Source organism: Drosophila simulans, chromosome 2R, assembly GCF_016746395.2.
Source record: "Drosophila simulans strain w501 chromosome 2R, Prin_Dsim_3.1, whole genome shotgun sequence".
NCBI classification, from domain to species: Eukaryota; Metazoa; Arthropoda; class Insecta; order Diptera; family Drosophilidae; genus Drosophila; species Drosophila simulans.
Genome location: NC_052521.2, coordinates 4,986,274 through 5,003,752, shown reverse-complemented (window position 1 = coordinate 5,003,752; position 17,479 = coordinate 4,986,274). Strand labels below are relative to the sequence as shown.

Sequence of the window (17,479 nt, the reverse complement as noted above, 5' to 3'; positions counted from 1 at the left end):
ATTTACAAGACCCAGAATGCCAGCCGAAACCACATGCCACAACAAGATATGCTTGGTTAGCAGAGATCGATACAAAAACACAATAAAAGTGAAAACTCGGTTACTTCTAGACTAGTGATTATGGGCGTGTGAAAGGCGAAGAAAGTAAGCAAGTGTGTAAGTGTGTGTGTTTTAGCCATACCTAATTTCACCTCAATGACGTAAACCACGTAAAAGACAATTACGGCCAAAACGGCATACATGCCAGTGACTAGGCCCAAAGTGAAGTCCATGCTGCATGCATATATCTATATGCAGATATGTAGATACAATCGCAAATATCGGATACGGCTGAATCGTGGATATCTCGCCAATTTGTTTATTTACGTTTACGTTTGTGTTTCGGTTTTGTTTGGAGCATTCATTGATATAACGGTCGGCTGGGCTGCTAAGTATATTGAGCACATATTTGAGTTTGCTTTTTTTGCTGCCTTTATTGTTCAACTAATTGAGCTGAAAACATAAATTTGATATGTCACCGCCTCCTCTAAACGCTTGAACAGCCGGAGCTCCCTGGACTCCCCGAACTCCAGTGGGGCTGAAAATCGCGACTATGGTTCGCATATTTATCATTCTCCTTTGACTTCGCTAAGTCTATTAACGTATTGCGGTAAATACCACATCGCATAATGAATAACCCCGAGTTATCTATTTTGCGTTACAATGCCGCCCATATTTCTTTATCTAGTGATGTCTAGCCAGCTAGTCCCCCGTTAGTCATTCAGGTGTGCAAAAGGTGTCACAGACGCACACTTTCGTATCCAGAACGAGTCACCAGTGGAAATAGACCCACAAACTGGCCCCTAGGACGGACGGACGGACAGAACCAACCGGATCGGAACAGATCACTTCTCGATCTACGAGTCTATTGTGCGACTCCAAAGTTCAGGGTTCAGGCGAAATCACTCGGGCAATTATCACTCGCTGTTTTCCGCTTTATTTTCATTTTTAATTTCACCGCCATGCCTGTGTATTACCACTGGGGGATCAAGTGCTCGATAAAGGCCCTTCAGACTGCTCCGACTTCGATCGGCCAACTGGCCAGCGATAAGTTGGGTGCACAAGTGGCTAACTCGGCCCAGAGCCACATTACTTAGTTAAGGTCAATGATAAACTGCAAAGCGTTTTGGGTTACGGAAGCGTGTTGAAAGTCAGCGATAATCTTTTCACGATCATAATTCGCTGTTAATCTCGGGATTACACATTGGGGGCTCCAGCTCCAAGCGGGGATACCGTGGATGGAGGGGGATCATTAATATTTATTAGCGTTGATTAGGGTCTCTTCCTCGTCTGCCGCTTTGTTTTACCTCACGATTATTGATTTCAATTTTTGCTCATTATATGTATGTTTTTTGCCAACTTAGTGTCGGGTCAAGGTTGCAGATAGCTCGTCACTTAATGCGTTGCTCTTGGTCTGTTTGACTTAGGGCCTTATCTGGCAGCTGGAAAAGTTCCTCTATCTGCTGGCCGAAATTCTTGTTCTATGCACGACTACGCGAGGTATGCTGTTGGCTTATTCCATGTTATCACACGCGTTTCGGACGGACTTTTTGGGCCGGTGCGGAATTGGCGTTACGATCGCGACGCGTCGCTTCTGGCAACTGAAGTTACGTTCCGTGCGATTGCCGAGCGGTAAGCGGCGAGCGTCTAAACGCTCGCTCACTCACACACTCAAGTTTTTGTATTTTGTATGGGCACAGTGGGCCTGGTGTTGAGATTTGTTCGAGTGGCGCAGTTTTGGTTTTGCAATTTACCAATTTACGGGCGTTTTGCCGCCCAAATCGCCGAACTAAGCTGGGAGCGTGACCAAATCAATCGACTATTCAGACACAGCATCTTGAGTGGTCTTGTAAGTAAGACATTTACGCCAATTTTCCAATCACGAAACCTGTTGGTGAGCAACAGCCGCCAACGGTGCGTATGATGAATGCCTATCGCTGTCTGTCATCTGAGCTGAGGCTGGGACTTTGGGCAGCGAAGCACTCAAAAAGTACCTGGCAGGCGGAGTATCATAATGTTCTCGCTGTCATCGGCACTTCAATAGCTAAAAAGCCTTATCAGAGCTTTACGGCCTTATCACCGACAAACTGACTCTTTGCCGCTTCTTATCAACCAGCATTGACCGCGATTTCAGTGAGTCGAAAAGAGAGGCAGAGATTGCAAGGAGCGAGAGCGCTGCAGGTTGTTGATTTTGCCATTTTAATTGGACTCCCTGGTTATGACCCACTGATAGGAGATAGCTTTACTACAGCCGCAATCATTGATTCATAGATTTGTTTTAGGGCCTTTGGTGGAGTGCCTCAACATACAAACAGCAATATTTATCAAGGGTAGGAAATACACATTACTGGGTTACGATTAATATAAGTTTTTTTTTTTAAGTGAAAACTACGTGATAAGTTTAATAGTTAGCAGGTACTTTGTTACTGAAAAATTTGTATATTTAATAGATTTTATTTTAAGATATGTTCTGCTTAGCTCAAAGTTGTATAAATGGTCAAGTTCAAAGTTGTTAAAATAATAAGTGACTGATAAATTTAAAGAATTTTGACCTAAAAATCCTTATTTAAAATGCTTCCAACCTTAAACTTTTTTGTTTGAGATTTATTTATTCATTGTTTGAGATTTGACCATTGATAAAATAAAAGATATATATGTTCTTATATACATTTATAAGTATAACAGCAAACTAAAATTCAAACACAGTTTCAAAAATGCTGCCTACAACAAAAAGTAATCGATGCAAAGGTTAGCGTACAAAACAGGCGATTACAGCGTGCGTGCTCGATCGATTAGTGACTATCGATTACCGATTACTTACCTCCCCTGAGCGCACGCGCCCACAAACTGTTTTCCACATTGATAAGCAGGTTACTCAGCTTCGCATGGAATTTATCAAAGAGTTGCAAGTCTGATTGCATGTGTGTAGTGTGTGTGATGTGTGTGTATGTGTGTGTGTCAAATAGGGGTGCAAATATCGGTTAATGAGCAAACAAAACAAACAGGAGGCAGAAAGTCTTTTCAGCAAGCTCTCACCTGAAAGCTTGCCTAAAAGTATGCTTGCTTATCGTTCGCCAGCCCGCAACAAATGTTGCTAAGCCCTTGGCAACATACGTATGTAGCGAGATTTCAAAAAATGTTGCCGCGCCAATTGAATTTGATTTGCACAAATTGCATGAATTGCATTTGCTCTAATCGAATCTCAGGCAATCTGGGTACTTACAGTTCTCACTCTTGGACAGCTGCCCCACTTTGACGTGGTCCAAATTGCCGCCCAGCATTTCGGCCACAATCTCCTCGACGTACTCGCGGATCTTGGCCCGTTCGTCCATGTGGGCGGTTTGTCCAATCTGGCTAACGCTCTCGAACTCTGCAAGTATAGACTAGATATTCCAAGTACTCCTGTCCCCCCGGAATCGCACTCACGCATGCTGCTGTCGTTGCCATCGCCCACAATCGGTATGTACACCTCGCTCCTGGCCCTCATCGGATAGACAAACTTGTGCTGGTTGAAGGACATTTGCTCGGCCACCCACGAGGAGGTGTGGGCCAGCGACTCCTTGGAGCTCTGGCACAGCTGGCACTCCCACTTGGCGTCCTTGGGCCGCCAGTCGGCGCATTTCGGCCCGCGGCAAACCGATTTTCCGCAGGTGCAACATGTCACGTAGCTGCAAAAGGTTTTCCCAGATCATTACTTGTATAATAGGTCACTTAAAGAGATTTTTATTTATGAGCTTAGAGCCTTTTATGGAAATTTACTATTTAGAATGGAAGGTTTAAGTTCTCGTGGCATGGAAATAATAAAAAAGTTCTTTAGATTTAAATAAATTTGATTTCTTTTTAGTTCGATGGAGATAGGAGTGAATACCTCAAACGATGCAGGAGAAAGCAACAAATTCGGTTGCAAATTATACTTTGCAAAGGTGTTTGTTCGAATTATTTATTATATGGCTTTCAAGCAGCAAGATTGTTGTTCAAACAAACGAATAGATTTCGGCAGAAATGCTGTGATATCAGTAACATCAACAATGTCAAACTGGTATTTCTACTCACTTTTTGGCACTGCTCAGATCCAGGTCCGCACAGCAGACGTTGCAGGCGTGATCCTCGCTGCTGGACTCCTCCTTCCTCCACTTCTTATTGGCTAGTTTGCTGGAAGAGACAAGGCGGAAGGAAGTGCGCGTTATTTCGAGAATATTGGATGGTGGTTGAAACCAGACGATTAGTCAGGTCGCGGTTCTGGTGATTAGCCGGGGTCATTCAACGGCCAGAAGGTCGTTGGCTGAAACTCAGCTCAATTAGGCGGTAGCCATTGATCGAGCTGCTTCTGGCTTTTGGACCGACTAGCATGTAGTGGGCAGTCCCCACCCAAACGCAATTGCATGGGGCAATTGACTTTCTCCCGGCTGTTAAATCCCGCCAATTGCATAACAACGCAAACCCGTTGGACCAGGCAAACAAAAAGGCAATGGGGCTTCGAACCGAGTTTAATCAACTTAGGCGAAATGGCCTGGCTTAAAGTATACATGTACATCTATCACACACATCTTACAATCTAAGAGGCAGTGCGTCTGGCGGCTGCCTCGATATGCATTCGGATTATGTCAGTCACTTACAGTTCTTACACAAGAGAGAAGAAGGGAATTCCTGGGTGTCTTGTACGTGCTCGAAATGAGAAATCGCCCAGCGGATCGCTGCTCAACTTATTCAAATGGCAAAATTCGCAATTTCGCTTACAAACAAACAAATATAATTTAAGGAAAAAGCCAACCGTACACGGCCATCGAAAACATTCAAAAAACCTGCACAGGCCGACGAAAGCGATTGAAAGCACAAGGTGTAGGAGAGATGCTCAGTCAGTATAGCCGCTTAAAACCGATCTAATTCAAAATATACACATGTATTCTAGCCTAAGTCTTCTAAGTGGGCAGATGCTGCTGCTGCTGCTGCTGCTGTTGTTGCTGCTGTCGATGGAATCGCATCCTCCTGCGCGCCCAGTACTCGTAGTTGTTCTCCAGATTCTCGTAGTAGATCTGCTCCTCGCCATCCGGGCCCCCGTTCTCCTCCCAATCCTCGGCGGGCGGTCCGAGCACCGGATCCGTGGTGGTCAGCTTGAGCAGCACCACCTCCATGGTGCAGGCCATGAAGAGGAAGCCCAGCACCGCGAAGCTGATGGGCAGGCACATCAGCCGCTCCACCTGGCACAACACCACCGCGGAGAAGAGCATTCTCCCTGGAACTCGATCGACAGCTGGATCTGTGCTGGATTCTCTGCCGTGTGGTGTGGTCTGGGGGGCTGTTCTCCAGGTGTCGGGATCGGGTTTTCAGGTATTCAAAATGTTTGTCGACTGATTAGCGCCGTTGGGCTTGCTGGGATTTGGCATGGCACTCGCGTTGAACCGATTTCGCCAATGGAAGCACTTAATGCCAATTCGCTATCAAATCGCGATCCGCGTCCCACGACACTGACAACTTTCTCGCACAAGGTTCGCCTTTGTTATGCGCAGTTGGCTTTGAGAGTCGGCGGTCAACAGCTGAGACATCGGGTCTCTATGGCTCCACATAGCCAGAGCTATGGAGCTGTGGCCTCTCCACAGAACCACACTGGCACTGGCACAGCCACAGCCGTATCCCATGCCGGTTTCGATCGTGGAGAGCGGGAAGCCACTGCCGCTCTTTCTCGCTCTCTCTCTGTGTCTCTCTCTCTGTCTAGCGCTAAACAAACTCGTCAATGACGTAAGTTGGAGTCCCCCTGCACACGATCCCGTCGGACGGGTCGACATGTCTATGTGGCGGACTGGGAGCCATGACTGCGCACATTTCCATGCAGATTTATCGCCTTTCTTCTCCGATTAGTGTGGTCCGATCAGATCCGATCCATGAGCTGGAAACCTGGTCGAGCAGGAACCGTTTTGGAGGAGAAGATCATCGAGCATCATCGCCTGTCTGCTGCATTCATTTGTCGACTAATTTATTTTTGGCAATATTTTTTCTCGGCCTGAACTTCATTAATTTCCAAATGCTAATTGTGAGAAACATTCCGCAAACGAGTTGGCTAGGTTCTTGTCTAGCCAAATACTAATACTATATAATGTATGCATGCTGTGAGCGGTTTATAAACTAATCAATCGACTTCTAGCTGGATTCGAGTTTTAATCACTATTTTGGCAACAAATGGCGCCATGGAGCGGCAACACTTTCATCCGCATAAATCCCGTGGAAGTTTTCAAGCTGCGATCTCATGCATCAAGATTTCGAGATTCTCTAGAAATCTGTGCTGGGAATCTGGGTTAATATATGTATGTGAGTCTCATGTGTCCACCATTAGCATATTCCCGCACAAGAAAGCGTCAAGCCCTCAGTTTCTGTCAGGTTATTAATATCCCAACAGGGCCAGAAGCTTTCACAAACGCTCCATTGATAGCATAATCTACAGAATTTCCCAGAACTTCGAGCCGGAGATTAATAAATTCTTGGTAGAAGAAGCGAGCAAGTGGCATCGTAAATTGTTTTATTGATATGAGTGTAATAATCTTTTCATTATCTCCGAGTTTACTATCCGACATTCGTGAGATCACCATCAACCGTATCTAAATGGATTCATGAATTATCTCGAATATATTTATATTCACCGGGCCAAATCTTCAATTTATTTAATATCAAATTAAATTCCTAAGCCTAAAAGCATGCTTTATTACGAAGATAACGATTTTCAACGGCCTTTACCACAAGCAAATACTGCCCAATAGTGAGTAAATATTATCGCATTAGTTTAAACATTTTCCACAACTTGTTATTGTTCTCACAATTGGTTTTGAAAGCACTAAAAATACTTCGTTTCGCGGCTTTTCACTTGCCACAAGGCCAAAATAACTGGTTTCTTCTCACTTTAATGGCGAATAAAAGCCAGAATTTCTGTGCATATCTAAACTCAGCCATCGGCCAGAGTTAATTGCATTTAGCAGCTGACTTTCCACAGTTCCACAACTCGTTTGGCTTCATAAAGTGTCGTCTTTAAGACCCGGAAATTAATAAGTTTATAATTCACTCAACGAACTGAAAGCTCTTATAAAATGATACTCATATAAACTTTAGTTTTCCTGTTTATGTTGTAAGGTTTTTCCTTGCTTAAATATATAAGAATATTTCTTCACCCTGTGATGTTAAGATACAAATTTATGATGTACGGATTCTTCACTTAAAAAAATTTTAAAAAAAAAAACTAAATATATGCATTACTCAGAGCCTTATAGTTTCGATACGCACATTACCCTAATACACTGAAAAATGATGTGTAACTGCCGTCGCAATAATAATACAAATAACGCTGTCAACAAAACGGCTAATTAAGATGCCATTGAAAAGGTGACGAAAGGCCAACAATTGTGGGCGTTGTTAGCCATGGCCAATTGTTATTGCCAATTTGTGACGCTTTTTAAGGAAAAAGCAGCTGGCGGGGGCGAGGTGGAAAGTTGTGCCCTTTGTTGGCCAACGACTTCCGCTGGCCATTCTTCGAGATTCTAATGTTCTTGTGGCCGGATTCGCAAAGAGTCAATGACAGCTCGTCTGGGTCTGGACTGGCAGTGTTATGAAACGTCTAACGGACCCAGGCACAACAGGTGCTGCATAAATTGGAGGCAGGTGGCGGTGATTGCGCAATCCTTAATTAAGGCGAAGCTACGCACTCCATGCCCAAAGTGAGCAACTGCATCGCCATCGCCGTCGTCGGGGCAAGTAGCAAATGGCAAATGGTAGCTGGTGGAAAACGGCGACTGGAGAAATGGCAACAATTATGTCAAATCTCCCCAGCTCGGCCATTTCCCACACGCAAACGCAATCAAGTCATGCGAAACGATGGCCACGTAACCGGGTTGAAGTTGCAGTCAAGAAAGTTTAGTTTCAGTTTCTATTCGGATTTATCTCGCGCTGCATTTGTATCTGCAGCATACGTACTGCACGTGCGGATCCGGCGCTTGGCTCACGTAGCCGAACTTGTATCCATCGGATGCCATATTTTGATTTATCTCCCCGTTTGATTAACTCACCCCAAGAGCTGCTGGGCGCCACACTGCAGCAGATAGGCGCCTCCAATGAGACCCACCACGGAGGTGAGTCCCAGCAGCAGGTTCCCGCTTCCAGGTCGGTTGATTGGCAGCTCCATGAGGCAGATGTAGGGGCGCATCCAGCGCTTCAGGCACTGCGGAGTTCGCATTGAATTCAATTACGCTATCGATTGCGCGGCATTTGCATCAGAAGCACACGCACACACACTTATCGGAAGCACCTCTGCTTTAATTCCACCTCCATTGAAAACCGTAACTATACTGAATCAATGAAATAACCGAAACTAAACTATTTTTTACTACTTATCAGTGCCGAAAATTCTCCATGTTGCGGCTATCACCTCTTTGTGAGCATATTACGTGGTTTTCGGCCAATACATACTTTGGCCTTAGCCTTATCAAAAGTTTTGTTTGTTCGCTTTAAATTGCCTAGATTTCGACATGAAGTTGTATGGGTAATTTATATCCTGTGCAGGGCATTTAAGTTTCGGGTATTCAGTTGCATTGGAAGTAAGTAAACGTGTAATACAATTAGTTACCGGCGAAAACATCACGTAAATAAATATTTTTAGGTACAACTCAGTGCAATTGGTCGTGACTATTGGGGGTAAATAATTTCCAGCATAATGCAAAAAAAAGATTAATAAAATTGTTGTCATAAATCACTTAAAGAACATTATTCATTTAAGTATGCAAATCTCGTAGTTTAGATGCAATCACTTGAGAGAAGTTTAGAAAAACTTTGTCTGCAGTTCGAATCACGTACTAGCAGTTATTTATACGTTAATTTATTTGCCTAAGTGTTTTTCTTTGTGTTTATTTTTGCACATTGCGATTAGCACTAATTAAACTTGATAAATGTCTGTATGTGTTCTTAGCAAAGCTCCTATCGACAGTATTGCTTCTTTTCAGCGAGATCTTCTATAGAAGTGGGGAGTTGCATAATCTTAATATTTATAAAAATTATAGCTTCAATAGTTGTGTGTGTGTGTGGTTCTAAGAATGATGTATTTAATTATCGTGCTATTCACTTCAGTTGGCATTAAAGATGTGGGTTTTATTTGTAGATTTGTTTGTTTTTTTAGTAGTATTTTGGGAGTGGAATCTTCCCACTGAACCGAAGTGAACTTCACTGGCGAAATATCTGAATAAATAATTACCACACAATTTGATTTTCGCTTGGCTTGTTATTTCTGTTTGCAGTTACGAACGACGATTATCAATCACTTTTCGGGCAATATGCTGCTCAGGTGTTTGCCACACGAACTCAGTCCGCTAATTGCCATCGCCCGCCCGCCGATCACCTTGCTCCATCTTCAAAAAGGCCAAACCGTCGACAATCCCGACTGCGTGACGCACAAATTGAAACAAAACATACAACAAACTGATTAAGATCACGTGGATAAGGGCCTCCAGTGCCAACGATCTTCAAGTCAAGTTAACCTGGCGATTGGAGCAGCTGACTCCGACTGCGAGTGGAGCGGCGACAGGTTTGTTTTAGCCAAGTTGAATTCGGTTTTGTTTACTTTTTTGCACCATATATATAACTGGGGTATATGGGCATTATATTGGATTTTGTTTGTCCACTTCGTTATGGCGGATCGCGTATATAGCCGACCGACCGACCGTTGATTTGATAAGAGTTCCGCTCGCGTCGGGAGATATATAGCTATATATATATCTCGGTATGCGACGAAAAAGTCGCAGATAAGTGTCAAGACTATTTCGGGTGTGAGGTCACAAACGGGTGTACACTCTATCCAATTGGGTTGAATCTAGGGCCAAATGTTTCCAGGGTTTTTATTTTTTTTTTTTAATTTTTATTTTTTTTTAGGATTTGTGTGCGTTGCGGGCGAGTAACCAAATTGGAACTGGCCCTTAGTGGCGCACTGGGTCAGAGCTTTGTTGGCCATGCAACCGAGGGTGGGGGGGGTGCCAGGCAAATCCCCATTGAGCCGCTGAAATATGGACACTTATGACCCCCCACCCACCCCGTCCAATATTCTCTGGCATTCCACGTTGTCCAACGGACCTTATGCAAATGCAATTGCAAATGCCACTTGGCAGCTGCCAGTCACATGTCCGCCGCTTGGTTGGTGGCAAGAGTTTGTGGCCAAAAGAAGAAACCTACGAAATCGATTGGCCCTGCCATTGGGCATGCAAAGCTTACGGCAATTAATTGGCATTAATCAACTTAATTATGAAACATTCGATAAGATTGCCACTCCGCTCCTCGGGCAACGAAGCTCGTGTGGAAAAGCGAAATTATCATGGAATGGCCAGAGATTTGGGACTTGGGTGCTCCACAACCTAACCAGTCGATTCCGGAATGCTCTATTCGTAATTAAATGAACGGGTATTTCAGTTCTATAAAATGATATCTTGAATTATTATAGAAAAACAAGAATGAAGAGGCCCAAACTTGTTTCTCCATCGAAAATATAGTTATATAAGTTTATGTAGTGCAATTATCCAACTATAAAGTGAACAGACAACAATATAGTTCAAAGCGGTTTTCCAATTACGATCGCCGAACTGGGTTGGTCGTCATTATCATTCTAATGGAACTTCCCCGCCACAGTTTCCCAACCAAATTGCGAACTCATTCGAAAGCTCGGTGGTCAGAAGCAGCGGGTTTCTCCATGACAATTGTCTAAAAAAAAGAGTTCCCAGAAGACTCCGACTGCTCACGGAACGACTTCTGGCTGTACGAATGACATGGCTGAGTGACTGACTGGCTGACTGCGCCCGAGATTTTGTCATTTCCATTTTGAGGCCGGCAAATTTGCATAAATTGATATCCGCCCGCAGTCTGCGAGATGCAGATGCATGCACTTAGTGCAGTTCGCCGTAAGATGGTGGGCTCCATGCGCACCCAAGTCGGCTCAGGCCAATCCCCCAGCTGCCAGTGGCTTCCGTTCTGGCCACATGGCAGAGATAGTTAAGTCATCGAATTAAATGATGGAATTTAATATATATCCCCTCTGATATCCAATTGGATCGACTGAATGCTTCAGAAGATTGATAAACTGGCTCTTAAATATGTTGCCTTGGACTTAATGTTGTTGACTCACCTTAATCTATCGCGCAGCTGCTGGTGGGTGAGCTGATCCCGCTGCAACACCTGGAGGATCCGCTGGCACTGGTGCAGTCGCTGGCGCCTCCTCAAGGTCGGCGACTCCGCCTCGAGCACCGCAATGCCGCTGTCCACGCTGGAGTTCAGCTGCTGCTGGACGGGATCGGGATGGGGACTGCTCTCCTGGCTGTTGCTGGTGTTGCATCCTGCTGGCGATGCTACTGGTGGCACTAGGAGCACTTCACCTGCCATGTTGCTGCTGTCGCCGCTGGGCGGTGTGTGTGCTTGTGTGTATCCGTTGCTTGTGAATCGGGAGCGGCCTTAGGCCATTTCCATTTCCGCACTCAGTGTCTCATGCAGGCGGCACTGTTTTCCATTCACGCACATGAAAGAAACACTTTTGGCAAACAAATTCGCTTCACTGCTGCTTTTTTTTAGCCCGTTTTTTGTGTGTTAATTACGCGCCAGTTACGAGCATTGTTTTGCCACTGGAAGCGGGCACTGCCGCACTGCCTCCACTTGGGCCACCGAAAATAAAAGTCGCTTACGGAGCAGCTTATCAGCCGGCGCGATACACAAATTCAAGACTTCCCCTACGGGGTGCTGCTGGTATGGTGGGTGTGTGTGTGTGTGTGTGCCTGGGAGCGTTTGCTTTCGTTCTGCAATCAAAGGAATTTTGGTTTATTTTTACGGCAGAGACCCATAAACAAATGCGACGGCAGATAACGAACCCCCGCCCAGCTGCAGATAACCTGGAATCTGGCGATGCCTCATCGCTACACATCTCGAAAAAGCTACCCCGAATTCTCCGCGTTGGTCTGTCACCTTCGACTTCGTATATTCATGAGATACATTTGTATTTCAGTGCGTTGCTGCACCCAAAGTGAAATGTGCACTTACAGCCGCAGTTCGCACGCCCAAAAATGCTAATTTCTGGCACGTAATTACGCAGAGTGCTGCGCTTCGCATCGATTCGAGGGGCGGGTTAACCCATTTGGCTGGCAATGGGTTAAGTGGCTCAGCGGCTCATCTTGGAAGAAGCCAAAGGCCCCAGGCTCCCAAAAACTATTTGGCAAGCGAAACTGGCCGAAACAGAAATGCGCACACAACCAACACAAATTGGAAAAGAGAAATTCTCGGCCAGCAGGCAGCATTTCTGCTCTTGGCCAACTAAATGGCAGACTTGAAACGCTGACAGTACGTCTGCCGAAGTATCTATGGATGGACAGATACGTGGTTAGATGGATGGATGGACGGATGGCCGGCGTAGCGACGCACTTGTTGTTCGGTTTCCAGAGTGTTCGTTGTTCATTTCGGACAAGGGAAACAAAAAGTGGTGGCCTGCGGGCCTCCGAAGTCATTTCTTTAGAGTTTCGAGTGAAATCCGGCTGGATGTGTGGAAATTCTCTGAATGGGATTTGCTGCGGATTCGAAAGATAGGCTAGGCTGTGCAACACCATGATATGCAGTTCCCCAAACAATGCGGCAATTAAAAGTGCATTTGCATGCATACCAAACTAAATCCGGCGTTTTGCATATCATTTTCGTTGAGGTTGGTCAACTGAAATTGATTTCCATTCCAGGTGTGTTACCCAATATGCACATACATATATGTATCTGGTGTGCCTGTTTTTGTATCTGCAAGTTGCATTTGTGCAATTTTCACACAATTGTTTGCGGCATTCGCATGGCATGTCGAATTAAGTTGTTACACTAACTAATCTGATGATTAATTAGACAACAATTTCAGATGCAATTGGGTCGCCGGCAAATGGGTCAACTCCATTCGGAGAGCTGGCCAGAAGGCCGTGCTCAAGCTTCGCCTGCCTGATGATGGCTCAATTAATTATGACAGCTCATATGTACAGAGGGAAAAAAAAGTGTTGACTTTCCCATATACGTTTATAAATTCAAGACAAGTCTTAAGTCTAGTCAAGTCAAGTTATAAGTAGTACTGTGCTATTAAACCTCAAAGTTCATCATGAGTAAGACCTTTGTGGCATCAATTGATTTCTATGAGACGGCACTAAATTAAGCCATCTTCCAGGGTATTTCGGCTGAAAGTGGGCCAAGTCGGTCACTATTTTCCCTCAGTGCACATTTGCAAATATTTGAAGGGAAACTATTTATCAAGTTGCGGGTGAGGAGCGGGTGACCCGCAGTCAGAGTAGCTCTTACTAACGGTTTCACACTCTCTTCCCGGCCAACTTTAATAGCCATGCCAAACACATGGACCCATATATATATATAGATATATGTACACATATATTGGAGCCACAGGGCGCAACCGCAACTGCCGATTCATTGGGAAATTAGTCAAAGCAATTCCACGCCAATGATGCGTTTTGTGTAGTTTCTTTTTGTGGTGAACTGAGCTGCGGCCCCCCTCCCCCCTCGAAGGGGGGGTGCCTCTTGCCCCTGGTGGCTGCAACAACAATCTGCTTAAATGAACGGAAGTTGGCAGTGAGACGCCGCCAGTCGCTGGTTAATACTGTTAACCGATGCTGTCCGATTGGTTTCGGTTATCTCAGTTTTCTCATTTTTCCCGCTGTTACTTGCTCACTTTTGTTCGTTTTCAATTTACGGGTGAAATGTCTGTTATTTCAGATTTTTTTCTCCATTTTTTTTTGGTTTGTAAAAGTTGTTTTCACAGCCGTGGCTAACTAGAAAATAACGAACAAACAAATTAAAGCACACACGCAGAAAATCAATGGCAGCGGAAGTGCAACCTGTGGCCATTCCTCACAATCGGGGGTTGCACACAGGGTTCGAGCCAAGTGCACGCTAACTACAGTAGTCAATCGAATGAACAGACTGCGGAAAGTACGAAGTGAAGGGTGCACTTCACATATTTTTATTCTAACTATTCCCAGGGTTCACTTCACCATAAGTTCATTATAAGCTCATTTACTTCTTTACTTAAGTTCATTTAGTGAGTAATTATCTGCGTCATTTATTTTGTTTTCTTAGTACAATCGTCCACTCAGTAATTTTGTTGATAAAGAATAACAGTTTCAGCAATTGCTCACGAATTCTGCACTGATTAGCATTTTTATCTAAGCTTCAATTTAGCTTAATCATTACACTGTTAACTATTTTAAAAGTTACACATATCCTTGGACCTCCATTATTAACAACAGAAATGATTCAGCTCGTTATTTTTAAACAGCTACTTGCTTAATGTAGTGTGCACCTAATTGGTTCCCCTTTTGGAACTCGCACTGTAGCAGCCTTGCTTTAGTTTTCGGCTGACATTGACACCTGTTCACCTGTGCACCCGGTCACCTGGTCACCCCTTTGGTCCCCCACTGCCGTTGGTTCTTTCCGTTTTTCGTTTTTGTCGCCTTTGTGTTTCTGTCAGTTGCTTTGCGCATGAGTCGCACGTTTAGTCGCCGCAGTTGTTGCTGCTGTCACTTTGGGCATATCGCACGCTCCAGTGACCCATTATGTATACACGAATATCTGCATATATAGTTTGTTTAGTGTGGCAGGAGTGCAGGGCCCCCCTACCAACATAATCGCACTGAATGTTTCGGTTTTTTAGACAAGGCTCAAAGGGCTGCCCTTCGAGGTCCCGCTTCAACGGTTCGAGGTTCGTAATTTGTGATTCGAGGTTCGTGATTCGGGGCTCGGTGATCGTGGATCATGGAGCGGGGAGCGGGGGTTCGGAGTTCGAGTTTATCGCCGACGTTCGTAAGATCGTACACCACATAGCCTATGGCCAGTTCACGTACTCCTCGATTTCGAGCGCCACTCCGTTTGTGCAGAAGGTTGAAACGCGAATGAGCGGAGAGCCGCACGCTTTGAGCCGCGAGTCTCTGAGTCTGGCTTGCCGAAGTTGCGCTGCTTCAGCTTTACCGTTTGTTGTCGGTTCTCTCGTACTCTCACTCATACTGGCAATATCTCTCTCGCCGCTCTCTTTATTGTCGCTGCTCAACAGCTGTCACGAAAATTTAGCGGCAAACTTTTGTTCTGCACTTCTCGCCAGTTGTCGTCGTCTTCCTCATTTTGCATTCGGCTTTTGGGGTAGAACTTGTTTTTGGGAGGGGTTGGTAAACGGGTTCCGATTTCAAGTTCGACTAGGGCCTAGGGTTTAGTCTAGGGCATGGAAAGTGCACAGTTAACCCATTCTAGGGTTATGCGGTTTTATTTTTTGGGCTAAGTAAATATGATTTCTTTTAAAATAACACTCATAACCTAGTACCCAATACTATAGAAAGTGTTAAAATGCTTAACTGTTCCTTTCCGAGGAATCCTATTTTTAATCTAACGCAAATTACATAAAATATTATTTAATTTAAAATTTGTAATTCTCTTTTCCCTTACACTCTGAAATCTAATATTTAATACTTATATACTCATTTTAAAGTTCAGCAGAATATTTCCCGGCCTAAATGGGTTAACCATTTGCATTGCTTGGAATTGTTGTCCCAAGTACTTAACTTTTTCCTGTCTGCTTTCTTCCCATTTGTTATGTCTTCTGATTTCCAGCTCTTTGATTCTTTCTTCCTGTCAGCCTTTTTGCTCGCTCAAACTTTTCCACTTAGCGCGACGTGTGCTAAAACGTTAATTTGTATGCATAGGGAAGCGATTGAAGGTGGGAGATTGCGCGAGAGAGAGGGAGTGACAGCCGGAGAAAGAGGCAGAAGACAGGGGAGACCGAGACTGAGGACTGAGACTGGAGACTGGGGACTGGCCACTGAAGATTCGGTTACACAAGTTCAGTTAGAAGGAAGTCGCGCGAAAGTAGCGATGGACAGCGACAGCTATAAATACTTTATGTGCCGGCCAGTCGGTTTGGATGGTACCCTACTTCGGGGCCCAGGGAGTGCGAAAGAGGCGGAAGGCTGGGCCTGGTTTATGTTTATTGCCTCACTCTGACCCAACTAGGTACTCTGCGTGGAGTAGGAAGCGTTTAACTACCTTTGAAAGACATTTGATACATGACCAAGTCGGGTTTTGCGGAGTTTATTTTCGTCTGCGTTTTCTTTTCGCTTTATGTGCTTTTCGCCGACACTCGGTACTACGCCACCATGCCATCCAAAGCAGCCCATTGCACCTGACACACTCACCTGAGATGGAGGAACAACATGTGGTGCACTGGAAAAATGGTTCTCGACTCGGTAAGTAAAGACATTCCATGGTGTGACAATATGTTCCAAAGATCATCTAATATGAAATGTATACATATATTATATTGCTTAAATATTTCATGAATGGATATATCATATATATTTTTCAGTGTATAACATAACAATAAACCTGCAAGTACAAGCCTTACTTTTCTCATTTTTCGCACTTTTTTAGTTCTGCCATTGATTGGCCAGCGAGGACAGGAGGGGGGAACAGCATGGAGCATTACCAGATGACTTTCCGTTTTGCTCAACATTCACATCAAAATTCCTCGCCATCATCCCGGGTGATAAAATGCGAGGAACCTCTGTTAACCGTTAAGATAATCATCAATGAATGCGCGAATGGGTGAATGAGTGGAGTGAATAAAAAGTTCGGCACCTCGCATTCCGTCGCTTGTGTATCTCATGGATTCGGTTGTTTATGGTCCAAATGCGGTACCGATCTGCCATGTCAAAGAAGTTTATTCAGTGGCCAATTAAATTCGCCGGCGCTTCGATCGGTGAAAGCATTTCTTCAACCACTTTCGTTGACCAGGGCCATGTTGATTAATTCGTTTGCATCAATCAAAAGTGGCGGCTAATTTTATGATATATGCAAATTTCTAAAGTTTTAGCCCTGAGAAATGGGTCTAGAGAATTAATACGACGATAATTACGATTTAAGTTTTCACTATAACGAAATTGTATAAAACAATAGTGTAGGGTAATGTCTATGAATTGGTAACTTCAAAAGTAGTGTTAAGATTTTTGACATTTTATAGTAATGTAAGTACACATTACGAAGAAACACTTAAAACAAATAAAATATTCATACACAACTACTCAAAATAATCTGTAAAAGTGCATACTAATAAATTCATATGATTCTCTAAAAGCTTAGTAAACTTTACTTAAAATCTGGCTCGCAACTTTGGAGCAGCAACAAGTGGCTGACTGAACTTCCCGCTCCTGAACAAGGTCCACCCTAATTCCGCGGCAACTGCAGAAGGAAAACGTTGCACACTTTCAGGCGGCAGCTGTGTACCCTGATTAAAGGAGTGCTTATTATTGAAAACTTAATTCCATTAGCTACCAAAATTACCACTAAATATTAATTATGGCTCGGTCAGTTGCCTGCAACCGCATCTTGTTTGTACCTGCGCAATGGGAATCCTGGAGAGCCACCA

The 17,479-nt window shown here is 44.4% G+C and overlaps 2 protein-coding genes and 1 long non-coding RNA gene across 17 annotated transcripts in view; 1 reads left to right on the top strand and 2 right to left on the bottom strand.

Moving 5' to 3' along the window:
- The window catches only part of LOC6739296 (titin), a 28,195-nt gene extending 13,140 nt beyond the window's left edge, over positions 1 to 15,055 (bottom strand). The window contains exons 1-7 of one of the 14 annotated variants that reach the window (XM_039292736.2): positions 9,546 to 9,943; positions 9,263 to 9,448; positions 8,085 to 8,236; positions 4,093 to 4,191; positions 3,466 to 3,707; positions 3,263 to 3,409; positions 2,861 to 2,950 (exon numbers count right to left, since the gene is read on the bottom strand). In XM_039292736.2, coding sequence (XP_039148670.1) covers positions 2,861 to 2,950; positions 3,263 to 3,409; positions 3,466 to 3,707; positions 4,093 to 4,191; positions 8,085 to 8,221 — 715 coding nt within the window. In that variant the 5' untranslated portion in view covers positions 8,222 to 8,236; positions 9,263 to 9,448; positions 9,546 to 9,943. Of the gene's footprint in view, positions 1 to 181; positions 2,324 to 2,860; positions 2,951 to 3,262; positions 3,410 to 3,465; positions 3,708 to 4,092; positions 4,192 to 8,084; positions 8,237 to 9,262; positions 9,944 to 11,176; positions 11,838 to 14,883 lie in introns of those variants that run through there. The other 13 variants (XM_016172169.3, XM_016172170.3, XM_016172171.3 and 10 more) reach the window with 13 other exon arrangements.
- Positions 4,509 to 5,598, bottom strand: LOC27206150. Its single transcript, XM_016167593.3, has one exon. The coding sequence runs from the start codon at positions 5,265 to 5,267 to the stop codon at positions 4,959 to 4,961; it is 309 nt and encodes a 102-aa protein (XP_016026345.1). The 5' UTR covers positions 5,268 to 5,598; the 3' UTR covers positions 4,509 to 4,958.
- LOC120284467 lies at positions 9,471 to 17,099 on the top strand. Of its 2 annotated transcripts, none has more exons than XR_005543741.2 (3): positions 9,471 to 9,592; positions 16,228 to 16,301; positions 16,486 to 17,093. It is a non-coding gene; the product is annotated as an uncharacterized LOC120284467 (long non-coding RNA). The 2 variants fall into 2 exon arrangements; XR_005543742.2 differs by having other exon boundaries at positions 9,503 to 9,592; positions 16,225 to 16,301; positions 16,486 to 17,099.
- The last annotated feature ends 380 nt before the right edge of the window (positions 17,100 to 17,479 follow it).